This window comes from Scyliorhinus canicula, chromosome 6, assembly GCF_902713615.1.
Source record: "Scyliorhinus canicula chromosome 6, sScyCan1.1, whole genome shotgun sequence".
Lineage (NCBI taxonomy): Eukaryota > Metazoa > Chordata > Chondrichthyes > Carcharhiniformes > Scyliorhinidae > Scyliorhinus > Scyliorhinus canicula.
Genome location: NC_052151.1, coordinates 59,467,923 through 59,483,464, shown reverse-complemented (window position 1 = coordinate 59,483,464; position 15,542 = coordinate 59,467,923). Strand labels below are relative to the sequence as shown.

The window sequence follows — 15,542 nt, the reverse complement described above, 5'->3', positions numbered from 1 at the left end:
AGTCCCTGCCTCAACTTTACCAGTGGTAGAGAAGGGGCCCCACACATGGACTGATTAAGGCCCTTTACCCACTTAAGGGCCTCATCCCGCAACCGCTGGGATTTAACCAGCAACAGAGACCCATGCAGGCCATCCAGCCCAGTACATTGCCCTACGAGTGCTGGTAGCTGTCAGGAGTGATTGTATGGGGGGACGGGACTCCTTATCCCATCAGAGGGCCTCCTTCACCCTTGGGTTCCCCATTCCCCGGACTGTCTACTGTCTATCCCAGTCTGGCAGATCTAAGTTGAACGCTGTCCATGTCTTCAATGGCATTTCTATATTGCAGCACTGAAGCTGCACACAGCACTCCAATGTGGCTTAACCAAGTTTTGCATCAATTCATCATTATTTCTTTACTTTTAGACTCATATTAATTAAATATTTCTACTTTGGAGAAGCATCAGCACCCGGAACCACAATCTTCTGAAAACATAGACAGACCTTTTGATTATATTGACTTCAGGAGGCAAAAGTAATTTCAACAGAAATGGATATTTATGCAGCACCTTGTATTGTAGCAGCATCCCAAGGTGCCTTACACAGTGGAGAGTGGGTGCGAAGAAGAAAGAGTCAAGGGGCAATCGAGTGACATTTTAATGAACTAAAAGAGGTGAATGAAAGTCTGATTGTTAAAATGGGTTTCGATAAGGTTGTTAAAAGATGCAGCGAGAGGAAGAGCACAGGGGTATTGGGAAATCATTTCAGAGCATAGGATTGAAACATCTGGAGACTGTCAACAAACATAGGAGTTGGCCAATTGGCCCTTCGGGCCTGATCCACCATTTAATAACATGAAGCTCATCTGGTTGTATTCTGAACTCCACGTTTCAGTCTGCCTCCTCATTGGTTTTGTCTTCCTAGTCTATCAAAAATCTGTCTAAGTCTGCCTTAAATAAATTCAAAGACCCAAAGGCAGTATAGATGCAAAGACCAGAGTCAAAGAACCACAGGTTACTGGAAGATACGCAAAGCTGAAGAGATAGGGTGTGCTGAAGCTATGAAGAGATTTGACAAAATATTTTAAATTTAATGTTTAGGATGATGTAAAGCCAGTGAAAATCAGCAAGGATGAGTAGGAGAGGCAACTAGCCCACATAACTATTTGAATGCACAATAGTTTACCTTTAAACAAAAACAGAAAATACTGAACAATCTCAGCAGGTCTGACAGCATCTATGAAGAGAGCTAACGTTTCGAGTCTGGATGTTTTGACAAAGAGTCGCCCAGACCTGAAACGTTAGCTCCCTTCTCTCTCCACAGATGCTGTCAGACTGCTGAGATTGTCCAGCATTTTCTGTTTTTTTGTTCCAGCAACCACCTGATAATTTGCTTTTATCTTCAAGTTTACCTTTAAATATTGGTCATTAGTCAAAAGTTCAATCTGCTTCTCCGAGTCCTGCTTTTCAACATATCTAAAATTAAAATGCACACATAGATTAATTTTCCTGGTTGAGCAGCCTATTGAGATATTATGATAACAGTGGTTACAAATTAGATTTTCAGGTGGCAGCATTGCAAGATTGAATAATAACACTCCAATTATAAAACATATCTCAGTCGACTGCAACACGGTATTTTCTTTTAATATTGTAAATAAAGTACAACAAATAGCCGTTTAGTACTTCTCTCAATTTTAAAAATCTTTTAAATCGTCCTGTAACCTCTAACTCTGGATGTGCCTCTTTTTTAACCCAAGTGTCTGCTGCAAAATACTCACTCACACTGCCTGCACTCTCTCGAACATTGAGAGTCAGGGAGTTCCATTTTAAAGCACGTTATTGTAGCCTCCCAGCACTTAAACTGATATGTGTTCGCTAGCAAAAGTGGACTGCTTGTAGCCCCCACCCCTCCCCCCCCCTTCAAAAACTGAAAGAACCAGAGCATGAAGGTACCCGCCTTCTCATAAAGGCAATTATCCCTAAAGGACGCACCTCATCACAGTTGCTACAACCGAGTTTAATTTCTTGTACTTTACTTTGTTTGTTTCTTTGTTTTGTTTGTTTGACAAGAGGTTGGATTTGAAAGGAAATCCGAGACCTTTGTAGAGCTGTTATCAGCCTATGATATGATCTGAATTAAAGGCGTTTATGCTCATAAGGATCAGCTCTGTCTCAGTTGCTCTTTCTATGGCCAATTCTGTGCAATAGGTACCTACATGTCTATTTGGGCGATAAAGACAGTTGGCCTCAGTTCTGAACAATGGACTGTCATGAGCTCAGTCCTGATGCTAAAGCCTTTCAATGCCCTTATGAGTGACACTAACTTAATCAAATCTGTACCTGTGAAAAGCCATGAAAACTACCTTTAATGAGAGGGAGCAGGAACAGGGATCTAAACACAATGGAAGAATATTTCCAAAAATGGAAGGTCAAGTCAAACTCCCGTAAAACAGCAGTTGCTGCATTCCATCTTGATGGAAGGAATGCAAAATGACCTTCCATTGTGATATGTGCCACGTGACCCCATTCTGATTGTGATACTGTGCCGCGTGACCCCATTCTGATTGTGATACTGTGCCGCGTGACCCCATTCTGATTGTGATACCCTGACCTCCTGGCGGTGACCCCATTCTGATTGTGATACTGTGCCGCGTGACCCCATTCTGATTGTGATACTGTGCCGCGTGACCCCATTCTGACCTATCTCGGAGTGAAGCTGGTCCGCGCACTAGTTTTCCACAGCCACCTGAAGATGGTAGTCCCCAAAATGAGGACACAGATCATCCTGGTCAAAAAAATGGTAGGTACAAGTCACGAAGTGTCAGCTCTTCAGATATCAGTGACAGCCTATGCATGCTGAGCAATGGTATTGACCAGAAGTAGCTGCACTCAACGTGTTGATGTCCATCTGATCACTGCAATGTGATGCGTCAGTGGAATTTTAGAGTCGACGCTGGTGCCCATGCAACCTCATGTCACTTCCCCCATCCATTCAACAAAATGCTGCACCCTCTTGAAAGTGCAGCGACCCAATGAAAATTAACGCCTCCTCGTCAACGGGGGACTCAATGTTACCACTCAAGGTCCCTTTTGGACCCAATCGGTTAACCGTTGATTGCTGGACTTCAACTCTGTTGAAGTTTGGAAAGATAAACAGAATACAAGTCACAAACAGTAGAGAAGTCACAAACAAAAACCTTGCGAAAGTCACAATACAGATGATCCATGGCTTTGTTCTTCCAAGGGGCTCAGAGAAATCCTGAAACCGAATCCTCAAAAACCGTGGCAACTGAGGATACTTGACACACAAATGAAAAAGTAAATACTCACCAACGTGCAACTGTCATCATCCAGAACGGACCATGAATGTATAGTGACTCAATGCACAACCGACAAATATTGATTGATATTTAATTGATTGATTGATATTTGTCACATGTACCGAAGTACAGTGAAACGTATTGTTCTGCGGCCGAGGGAATGGACACAGTACACACATGGTAGACAAAAGAATAATTAACACAGTACATTGGGCAGATTTCTGGGCTGGCACAGGGTAGGGGTTAGGAGGTTGAGGGACCTGTTTGCGGAAGGGATGTTCGCGAGCTTGGGGAGTTAGAGGGGAAGTTTGGGCTCCCCCCGGGGAACATGTTTCGGTACATGTAGGTTAGGGCGTTTGCCAGGCGGCAGGTGGAGGGGTTCCCCTTGTTGCCCCCACGTGGGGTACGGGACAGGGTGCTCTCGGGGGTGTGGGTTGGAGGAGGGAGGATTTCGGACATATACCGGGTAATGCAGGAGGTAGACTATGTGCCAGGTGTTCCTCAGAAGTATATTCATATGCTGCCAACAGTAATGCCCATAGCTGGATCCTGGCTGAACTATTGGCGGTATCACTTTAACTTCTTTGAAAAGGCCAAATTAAAGGCTCGTGGTCCGTGATTATTGTGAAATGACATCCAAAGATGTATTGGTGAAAAAAAGCAAATTGCTGCGGATACTGAAACCAAAAAGAAAATGCTGGAAAATCTCAGCAGATCTGGCAGCATCTGTAGGGAGAGTAAAGAGCTAATGTTTTGAGTCCAGATGACCCTTTGTCAAAGCTAAAGTCAGAGAAAGTGGGAAATATTTACACTGTGCAGTGAGAATGAAAGATGAGTCATAGCCACAGAAACCCAGGGAATCCGGGTGCTAATAGCCACAGAAACCAAGGGGAAAGAGTGTTAATGGCAGTCCCCAGAGAGGACAAAAGGTGTAAAAGGTATTGGTGAAAACTTTTAACCGCAAAGGTCATGGACTGTACTTCCTTTTAATTTTGATGGGGTGGGGGGGTTTGGTTCGGTGGGAGGGAGAAGTGTGTACATGGGTTTGTTGGATGTGGCGGGTGTTATCTCTTTCCTTTTTGTTGTTTGCTGTTTTTTTGTTTTTGTAGTTGGGTGGGTGTTGTTCTTGGGTTTTTACCATGGTTGTTTTGTTAATATTGTTTTGTTGTTTATATTTTGTGAAAATCTTTATAAAAATTATTTTTTTTTAAAAACACAGTACATTGACCAATGGTACCTCAACAAACAGTGATTGGTTACAGTGCGGAACAAAGGCCAAACAAGAGTAGCATAGGGCATTGTGAAGTGTTTTTTTTTTAAAAATGCATTTTATTCAAACTTGTATTAAAGTAGCTTACAGCAAACAAACAACCCGGGAAACATTCTTCCCAACAATCAACTATACAGTTTGTACAGATTTTTCTCCTTTTTCAATCCCCCCACCCTCCCCATCACTCACACCCCCCCCCCCCCCCCCCCCCCCCCCCGCGATGAAAGCTCCTCAAACACGGTCACAAACGTCCCCCACCTTTTCTCAAACTCCCCTGCAGAGCCCCTTAACTCATACTTTATCTTCTCTAACCACAGGAAGTCATACAGGTCACCCAACCGTGCTGCTACCCCCCCGGTGGCGATGCCAACCGCCACTCCAGCAAAATTTGTCGCCGTGCAATCAGAGAGTCGAAGGCCTTCCTCCTCTCCATGAGCTCTGGCTTCTCTGAAACCCCAAATATCGCCACCATAGAGTCCGGGTCCACTCCCTCCTCCACTAACCTGGCTCAGGCTGCGAATACCCCCGCCCAGAATTTTCACAACCCCAAAACATGTGCGCATGATTCGCTGGCCCCCGCCCACACCTCTCACACTCATCTGCTACCCCTTGAAAGAACCCACTCATTCTCGCACGAGTCATATGCACCATGTGCACCACCTTAAACTGTAGTGAATAGTGTTCTTACAGGAAACAGGTCAGTCCAAGGGAGAATCATTGAGGAGCCTAGTAGCTGTGGGGAAGAAGCTGTTCTTATGTCTGGATGTGCAAGTCTTCAGACTTCTGTATCTTCTGCCTGATGGAAGGGGCTGGAAGAAGGCAAAGCCTGGGTGTGAGGGGTCTCTGACAATGCTGTCTGCCTTCCTGAGGCAGCGAGCGGTGTATACAGAATCAAAATGAAGGTGGCAGTGATAACATTCTGCCACTCTTAGCACAATATCTGACAGTCACCTAAATACAAAATTGGAGTTGTTGCTCTACACCTATATCAGCTGTTGGAGTGAAGTTTTGGACTTGGTGGTACATGCCGAGATACTTGACTATTGTCACATTGAATTCTGCTGAATACGAACTTTGGAGAAAATAAGTGGCCCCTGACCAGGTGTATCCTGTATATGTAACTGACCCTTGCTCCACAACCACAGGAGCGAGTGACCAAACTGTCAAAATAGCAACCAAAAGAGGAAGAGGCCCTCTATGTGCACCACTATCTGAGACACCATGACCAATATGTAATCATGAATGTAAAGAGCTGATTGGAACAATGTAACCTAATATTTAAGGAATTGATTGGAGAAGTGTGATCTAAATGTGTCAATAAGGGATGATGACAGTTGCATGTTGGATAGTTTTTACTTTTCCATTAGTGTGTCAAGTACCCTCAATTGTCAGGGAATTGATTGGCTGTATGTAAATGAGTACACAAACTAATTCCACTTTGTGAAACTGTATATTAAGCCAGCGTAAGCCCTGGCTCGAACTAAAAGGTGTTTCCACAGACCGCGGGGTCGAGGACTCTTCTCCCAGAGCTCTGTAACAATAAATTGCTTCTCTTGCTTATCAGAAAGGTCCATTCGTGAATATTTTCACACAACATCAGCCAGAAGAATGAAGTGTTCAGCTGTTCACATAAATATCTAAGTTAATCAACAACCTCCAAATGTCTAAATACTGTGTGTGAACTGTCATTGTAAATTGATCACAGAATTGAAATGCCAGAGAGGCCATTTGGCCCATCGTGTCTGCACCACATTCCAAATGAGGATCATGGCTTAGTGCTATTTTCCTGCACCCTTGCACACTGTTCCTTTTCAAATAATCATCTAAATGAAGGAAACCAATGGACAGTCACAACATAAAATATCCATTCAGATGCCAACTTGGCTCAGTGACAGCACTTTGCCCTGAGGTAGAAGGTCACGGATTCAAGTCGCACTCCATTCACATCCAGTCTGACACCTCAGTGCATCACTAAAGGAGCTCTGTTCTATTGCTGGTGCTGTCTTAGACCTGGCCTCAGGTAGATTTAAAAGATCCTGGAGTACTGCTGTTCAAAGATGGGCAGGGAGCTTCTCAGAGTGTCCTGGCCAACATTTATTCCTCAACGAACATCATTAAAATACTGATTACCCTATCATTACCTCGTTCCTGTTCCAGGCCCAAATTCATGCTGGGGTTCATTACAACAATAATCACACGAAAGGCGCGATCTACCGGCCACGTTGCATCCGAAAGGCAGGGCAGCATGACGCGGTTAGGAGATGGGATCCATCCGGCTTGCCAAGCCTCGCGAGATTGCGTTAGATCTCCCGGGATGTGGCGATATGAATGTGGTCGGATCACTTTTTGGCAAACCTGCATATTAGAGCGAGACAGTTGACTAGCTCACTCGAATATGCTCTCCCACAACCTACCCACGGTGATGGGATCTAACCCTCTTGCCTTAGAGACCCCGGGCAAGCGCCATTCAGTACTGGACTCCAAAAAACAGGGACAAGTTGGAACGGCACTTGTGGGGGTCTTCCAGGTGATCTGAGGCCCCTAGGTTCTTGCCCTCTGGGCAGGATGGCACCCTGGCACTGCTGATGCCACCTGGGCACTATGGCACAGCCAGCTGGCCAGGGACACTCCAGGGCGTCAGGCTGGCACTGCCAAGCTAGAATTTGTTCCGACGGGGATCAGCCAGTGGGGGGGGTCTGAGGACCCCCACGCAGGTGAGTTGGGGTTTTCGAGTTCGGATCGGGGAGGTAGAGAGATGTGGATGCCATTAAAAATAGCATCCTCATCTCCTTCTGCACTGAGTTCCAGCAAGCGGAGTTCCTCAGTGCAGGAAACAGGACTGAGTGCGGCCTCACAGGAGTTCCCCGAATCCACCCGAATGGTAATGGAGTCCCATTCAATAGCATGGATTTCTCGTTGCTCGAAGCGCTCGTTATGGGACTATTAGGGTAGATCGCATCCTATATTGGCTGTTAAGTGCTTCAGGAAGTCCTGGAGTACCCAGGAACAGAATGGGTAAAAATGAAAAAAAGCTCCTGCATGGGGACCTCCCTCTGAGCACTGGCCATGGCTGTGCTCCCATTCACCCAGCCAAATACTTGGGCAGCACGGTAGCACAGTGCTTAGCACAGTTGCTTCACAACTCCAGGGTCCCAGGTTCGATTCCCAGCTTGGGCCACTGACTGTGCGGAGTCTGCACGTTCTCCCCGTGGCTGCGTGGGTGTCCTCCGGTTTCCTTCCACAGTCCAAAGGTGTGCCGGTTAGGTGGATTGGCCATGCTAAATTACCCTTAGTGTCCAAAAAGGTTAGGTGGGGTTACTGGGTTACGGGGATGAGATGGAGGTGTGGGCTTAAGTAGGGTGCTCTTTCCAAGGGCCAGTGCAGACTCGATGGGCCAAATGGCCTCCTTCGGCACTGTAAATTCTATGACTCTATGATACTTGAAAACCACAGTGGTAGCGGCCACGCTCAAGAGCGTGGAACGAACTAGGGCAACACTATGAATTGGTAGCAATGTCCACCATGGCCTCATCTGTAAGAACCATAAATTCACCCCGGCGACACTGCACGCCTCTTTCCAAAGCTGGAAACAGGACATGGGGACACTGACATTTGGAGATCTGCACATAGATGGCAGGATAGCGACCCTGGGGGAACTGACCAACAAGCTACAGATCCTAACAGGGAATGAGTTGTGATACATGCAACTGAGGAACCTCCTTCGTAAGGAGACAGCAAAGTTTCCCCCAACGACCAGGACACTCCCTCATGGACAGACTCCTAACTGCAGGCAAGCTGGGGGACAGTAACTGTGCTGACATGTACTACTGGAAGAAACAAGGTTACCGCTGGATGTGACAAGGGAAAAATAGGAGGAAAAACTAGGCACGGATATAGGGGGGAGGACTCTGGATCGAGGCACCACACAGGACAAAAGTCACGTCGTCTTGCGCAGGGCTGAACCTAATGCAGCTAAAGGTAGTGCACAGGGCGCACTTGACAAGAACATGCATGAGCAGGTTCTTCCCGGAGATGGAGGACAAATGCAAACGGTGCCAGGGCGGCCCGGTCAACCACGGCCACATGTTCTGGTCATAGAACATAGAACAGTACAGCACAGAACAGGCCCTTCGGCCCTCGATGTTGTGCCGAGCAATGATAACCCTACTCAAACCCACGTATCCACCCTATACCCATAACCCAACAACCCTCCCCCCCCCTTAACCTTACTTTTTAGGACACTACGGGCAATTTAGCATGGCCAATCCACCTAACCCGCACATCTTTGGACTGTGGGAGGAAACCGGAGAACCCGGAGGAAACCCACGCACACACGGGGAGGACGTGCAGACTCCGCACAGACAGTGACCCAGCCGGGAACCGAACCTGGGACCCTGGAGCTGTGAAGCATTTATGCTAACCACCATGCTGCCCCCAGACTTGTTGAGTACTGGACCGCCTTTTGTGAGGCCATGCCAAGGTTTTGGTTAAGGGCGGAGCCATGCCCAAACGTGGTGGTCTTAAGGATATCAGAACAGCCAGAACTCTTCACAGGAGAGGGACAGACACCCTTGCCTTTGCCTCCCTAGTTGCCCGCCAGAGAACCGCCAGAGAATCCTGCTTGGCTGGGGATCATCAGCGCCACCCAAGCCCTAGCCAAATTCCTCAAATTGGAAAAAATAAAATTCACCGTCAGAGGATCAGAAGAGGACTTCTACAAAACATGAAAGCAATTTACCAATTTTCTTGAGGACCTGTTCGTAACCAGCAATCAATAAGGGAAGGAAGGTGGGGGGGGATGGAAATAGACAAAGAGGAGGCCGGGGGGGGGGGGGGGGGGGGGGCTAAGAAGGGGGGGATGGAGACACTACCCAGAACACAGGAGAAGTAGGGCAGAGGGGCCAAAAGGACATAGGGGAAGGGAGGACAGCCCAGGAAGGATGCACAGTAGAGCAAAAGGAAAGACACACCTGCATGCCCCTGGAATATTTCAATACCAGGGAGATACACATAAATAGTAGCACAGAGAGGTCAGGTACTTGACCACCGGGGACCTAAAGCAAACAGGACCTCCCAAACCTGCACGTATGTTCTCTGGGTATTGACAACGAACTATGTTAACTCCCAGCTAGCATTATACTGTGCATTAAACACTCTGAATAGATCGCTTGTTGCGCTAATGTAACAATGCTACTACCAGCCAAATGTAATTTACCAATAGAAAATAATCTGTAAAAAGGGTGGGGGGGGGGGGGAATTAGGTTATTTTTCAGGGGTTTATGTTTGTACAGGGGTTTTACTTCATCTTGTTGTTTTGTACTATTTTGTATTATATAAAATGAAAATCGGAATAAAAATATTTTAAAAGAAGGAAGTCCTTAAGTTGTGAAAAAGTCTATATAAATACTAGCAGTTTACTTTATATTTAAACACTTGAGGAAGAGTGTAAACACCATGAAACAGGCTTATTTTCTAGTTAGCATTAGTAACTTCCTTTGGTATTAGGGCAGCATGGTGGCACAGTGGTTAGCATTGTTGCCTGTGGCGCTGAGGACCTGGGTTCGAATCCCGGCCCTGGGTCATTGTCCGTGTGGAGTTTGCACATTCTCCCTGTGTTTGCGTGGGTTTCACCCCCACAACCCCAAAGATGTGCAGGATAGGTGGATTGGCCATGCTAAATTGCCCCTTAATTGGAAAAAATAATTGGGTACTCTAAATTTTTTTAAAAAACCTCCTTAGGTATTGATAAATAAAATAAATGTAACGCAATATGTAAATGTAATATTTAAGACTTGGCTTCAAGTAATCGGCATCTGCATAAAACTAGCAAAATTTTATTTTTGACCTTCCTCCATCCACAATTATTGCTTCGATACCTGCAAATAAACCAACTAGTGTTAAAACTGTCATACAGCTTACTTGAAGGGAAATAATATACAAATTCTAAACATTATGGGCGGAATTCTCCGCTCCCCACGCTGGGTGGGAGAATCGCGGGAGGGCCGGGCGAATAATGACACGCCCCCCCTGATTCTCCCACCCCCCCGCTCGGAAGAATCGCCGCTCGCCGGCTTTCACGGCGACCGGCGATTCTCCGACCCGGATGGGCCGAGCGGCCTGCCGTTCGCGACCGGTTCACGACGGCAGCAGCCACACCTGGTCGCTGCCGTCATGAACATGGCGCCAAAAGCTGTTTTGAAGCTTGTGGGGGACGGAGAGGGGAGTGAGCACCACGGCCGTGCTCGGGAGGGGACTGGCCCGCGATCGGTGCCCACCGATCGTCGGGCCGGCGTCTCAAAGGGACGTACTCTTTCCCCTCCGCCGCCCTGCAAGATCAAGCCGCCACGTCTTGCGGGGCAGCGGAGGGGAAGACGGCCACCGTGCATGCGCGGGTTTTAAGCCGTCAGCCGTCGTGACGTCAGCCGCGCATGCGTGGGTTGGAGCCGGCCAACCTGCGCATGCACGGCTGATGTCACTTAGGCGCGCCGGCCGCGTCATTCTCGGTGCGCCGCCTTGACGCAAGTGTCAAGGCCCGGCGGCCGAGAGTTACGGAGGGCCGCTCCTAGCCCCCTGGGTGGGGGTGAATAAGGTGAGAGGAGCGGCCTCTGAGGCCGTCGTGAAACTCGGCCGAGTTCACGACGGCCTTCCCGATTTTCGCGGGAGGGGAGAATTCCGCCCTTTGACTACAGTTTGAAAACTGGAGCAACTCAATGGTTAATACGGCTGCCTCACAGCGCCAGGGGCCTGGGTTTGGTTCCTGCCTTGGGAGACTGTATGGAGTCTGCACGTTCTCCTCGTGTCTGCGTGGGTTTTTTCCGGGTGCTCCGGTTTCCTTCCACAGTCCAAGATGTGCAGGTGAGGTGGATTGGCCATCAGCAATGCGTGCAGTTATGGCGACAGGGTGGGGGAGTGGGCCTACTAGGTAGAAAGCTCTTTCGGAGGCTCGGTGTACTCGATGGGCCGAATGTCCTCTTTCTGCTCTGTAGGGATTTAATCAGTGGACCAAAAAGAGACTAATTGGTCATTCATTTAGTTTAGATGGCACAGCACATCTTAATTTAAATTATATTGAAACACTTACGTATAGAGTAAGCTAGGAATGGTTTTCTCCTATGATCAGTATTGCTAGCTCATGATTTAATCCGGCTACATGCAGTCATACAGGAGCCAATAGTGCATGAAATACTACGAATGCCGCCCGATTGAGTCAACGGAATGTCATTTGAATTCAATACCAGAACAATAAACTACTCCAAGTTTTTTAACTGAATTGTCTGCAGTTCTCCAGTCATCACGCGCTTTGCTTAAGTTTATTCAGTAAGAAGTTGAGTCAGAGAGAGGGGTTTGATCCATGGTCTTATCTCAGCTGCAGTCATTTAAATGGCTTCTGCGTTAGAGATGGAACGTTGCGTGGGTAAAAGGATGGGGTAGGAAAAAGAAAATCAGATAACGAGGCTAAAGATTGCCCCCTATTGGAAATGTGCTGCAATTGAGACCATCATTTAAGTACAGAATGCGGAGCATCCGAAGTCAGGGGTGTGGGTCAGAGACATGGCAGGGTTACCTCGGCTAGAGAAGATTCAGTTCGCCTTAAGGGGTTCATTACAAGGGTTCGCTCGGAGGTGGCAGCCGTTTGTCGACTTCTTTAAGGAAAACTGACGGTGAGCGGGGGGGGGTGGGGGGAGGATGTTATTGTGCGGTTTTGCGTGTGTTGGACCGCTCGTTTAGAATGTTAAAATTATAAATGCTTCAATAAAATACTTTCTAAAAAATTAGGTAAGTACAGAATCAGCGTTGAGTTGTGATGCCACCTGTGGTTGAATAGATACCAAGACCAATTTATGAATAGCCACTTGAATGAAGTGCTGAGTGAGCCAAGAGAGATAGTGGGGAAAACAGGCTGTGTGTGAAAAATTGGCAGGAGAGGGAGAGAAAATACAGCCTTTGCTGAAAAACCTTTACTCACCCCATAAAAGATGGCACTTGACGGATTAGTTCACAGTCATCATGGGTAAGGTTCTGTACCCTGGTATTGGCTTCATCTGGTGCGGAGCACAAACAACTAAGAGGCTGGGAGTAGAAGTGCTCTAACAGAGATAGCTGGAGAAAACAAGGGGACATAAGAGAGGTGAAGAAAAATATATAAGGTATTGAAGAACCATAAATTTCAACTTTTGCCATCTGATCAGGTTTTAAATTCTTCAGCCATGCCATCTCGAACTTACCTGAAAACCTTTAACAAAATTCCTTACAGAAAAGTCATGGTACAAGAATATGCTGATCAGAACCTGAAGCACTTTTCCATTCAACTTAAATGGGAATTTAGTTGTCAGCACCAACTGTGAAAGGTACAAAGAAAGATCATTTTTTAATAAAGAGTTATTCATAAATGTATGCATAACTAGGTACAATGTACATGCACTAAATAAATTAAATTATGACAATTAGAAAATAGAAATAAATACCATACAGGTACTTGCGATCATGGCTCATCTGATTGTGGGGGCCATAAGCTTGGACTCCCTTGTCAAATAGAACTCGGTCTAACTCAGCCGTAAATATATAGAACATAGAACAGTACAGCACAGTACAGGCCCTTCAGCTGGGAGTGCGTTTCACGCCCCAACCACTTTCTGAGTAAAGAACCTACCTCTGACATCCCTCCTATATCTTCCACCATGAACCTTATAGTTATGCCTCCTTGTAACAGCTACATCCACCCGAGGAAAAAGTCGCTGAACGTCCACTCTATCTATCCCTCTGATCATCTTAGACACCTCAATTAAGTCACCTCTCATCCTCCTTCGCTTCAATGAGAAAAGCCCTAGCTCCCTCAACCTTTCCTCATTAGACCTACCCTCCAAACCAGGCAGCATCCTGGTAAATCTCCTTTGCACCCTTCCCAATGCTTCCACATCTTTCCTATAGTGAGGTGACCAGAACTTCACACAATACTCCAAATGTGGTCTAACCAAGGTCTTGTACAGTTGCAGCATAACCTCACGGCTCTTAAACACAATCCCCCTGTTAATAAATGCTAACACACTATAGACTTTCTTCACGACTCCATCCACTTGGGTGGCAACTTTCAGAGATCTATGGACATGAACTCCGAGATCTCTCTGCTCCTCCACATTCTTCAGAACCCTACCGTTAACCCTGTAACCCGCATTCAAATTGGTCTTATAATATAATAGTAAACAACCCAGCCTCCACTGTCCACTGTGGAAGCGAAATAACGATAATTTGAGGGGGGTAATTCCCCATCTCTGTGTTAAATGGGAGACCACCCATAGTTTTAAACTATGTCCCCTAATTCAATGAGTATAGGTCCAATTTGTGCAACCTGTCCGCATAAGAAAAACCTTTGTGCTAGGAATCACTCAGTGAACCTTCTCTGAACTACTTCAAATGTAAATGTATCCCTCCTGAAGTAAGGAGGCCAAATCTAACCGATGCCCTGTACAGTTGCAGCATGGCTTCCCCACTTTTCCATTCCATTCCCCATGCAATGAAGACCAACATTCCATTTCCCTTCCAAATCACATTCTGCAGTATCCTGCATGTAAATAATATTCTGCTTTTCTATTCTTCCTGCCATGATTTTTGTACCTTCCTCTCAACTTGCTTTCATGCCTAATCTTTGCATCATCTGCAAGCTTAGCTATAATACATTCAGTCCCTTCTTCCAAGTCATTACTGTAGGAGATGGTTTAGCATAGTGGGCTAAACAGCTGGCTTGAAATGCAGAACAAGGCCAGCTGCGTGGGTTCAATTCCTGTACCAGCCTCCCGAACAGCCGCCGGAATGTGGCAACTAGGGACTTTTCACAGTAACTTCCCTGAAGCCTACTTGTGACAATAAGCGATTATTATCATTAGATCATAAAAAGTTGACGTTCAAGCACTGATCCCTGTGGCACTCCACTAGTTAGTAAGCCATCCAGAAAATGACCCATTTATCCTGACTTTTGGTTTCCTGTTAGTTAACCAGTCAGTCCTCTATCCATGCTAATATATCATTCCCCAAAACCACAAGTACTTATTTTGTGCAGTAACTCTTTTATGGGGCACCTTGCCAAATGCCTTTTGGAACTCCAAATATACTATATCTACCGCTTCCCCTTTATTCGTCCTCTGTGTATCATTCTCAAAGAAGTTGAATATATTTGTCAAATAAAATATCCCTTTCACAAAACCATACTGACTCTGTCTGATGGCCTTGCGGTTTTCCAAATACTCTACTTTCCTTGATGATGGGTTCTAGTATTTATCCCAAAGGCAGATTTTAGCTGAACTGGCTAATAGTTTACTGCTTTCTGTCTCCCTCCTTTTTTGAATCTAGTGAATTTTGGAAGATTACATCCAATGCATCCACTATCTGTGCAGTCCCTTCCTTGGAGGTCCGAAGGATGAAGGCCATCAGATCCAGGGACTTGTCAGCCTCAGTCCCTTGAAAACGGAAGACTCTCATCTGCTATGTATTTTACTTTCCCTATTACAGATTAAGCATATTGTCGAAAAATCTTCTAAATCTGACACATCCATTACAACCAAAGCATCAGCTTAAACCAATTCAAGTGAATCATGTTCCAATATGATTGAACAGATGGGACACTTCACCAAAAACTGGGGACCAGCCTTATTTTCTCCAACAATTTGATCTGACCCATGGGGCAGTTTGCAGTGTAATAATGCAGTGCACCAGCTTGATATCAGTGAGGGGGGTTCATCTGCACTGAGTTGCACACAAATGTCCGTTATCCCCTATCTATTTCTTGTTCCAATTTTCTCTTGAGCTTCTTTATATTGAATGAGAAACCCTTTAAAGACTACCCTGATGCTTTAAATGGGATTCAGATTATGTTCCTGTCCAGTTCAGACAATGCCGGCTGCCAGCAGATGTACACGAGTGCATCCAGATGAATGAGAGAAAAACAGAGTTAATGGGTGCGATTTAACCACCGTGCTG

At 46.2% G+C, this 15,542-nt stretch overlaps 1 protein-coding gene across 2 annotated transcripts in view; it reads right to left on the bottom strand.

The window, feature by feature from the left end:
- orc3 (origin recognition complex, subunit 3) overlaps positions 1–15,542 on the bottom strand; it is a 122,239-nt gene that overhangs the window by 60,606 nt on the left and 46,091 nt on the right. For both annotated transcript variants that reach the window (XM_038799332.1, XM_038799333.1), the window contains 3 exons: positions 12,797–12,910; positions 12,538–12,671; positions 1,391–1,454 (listed from right to left, as the gene is read on the bottom strand). In XM_038799332.1, coding sequence (XP_038655260.1) covers positions 1,391–1,454; positions 12,538–12,671; positions 12,797–12,910 — 312 coding nt within the window. The remainder of the gene's footprint in view (positions 1–1,390; positions 1,455–12,537; positions 12,672–12,796; positions 12,911–15,542) is intronic.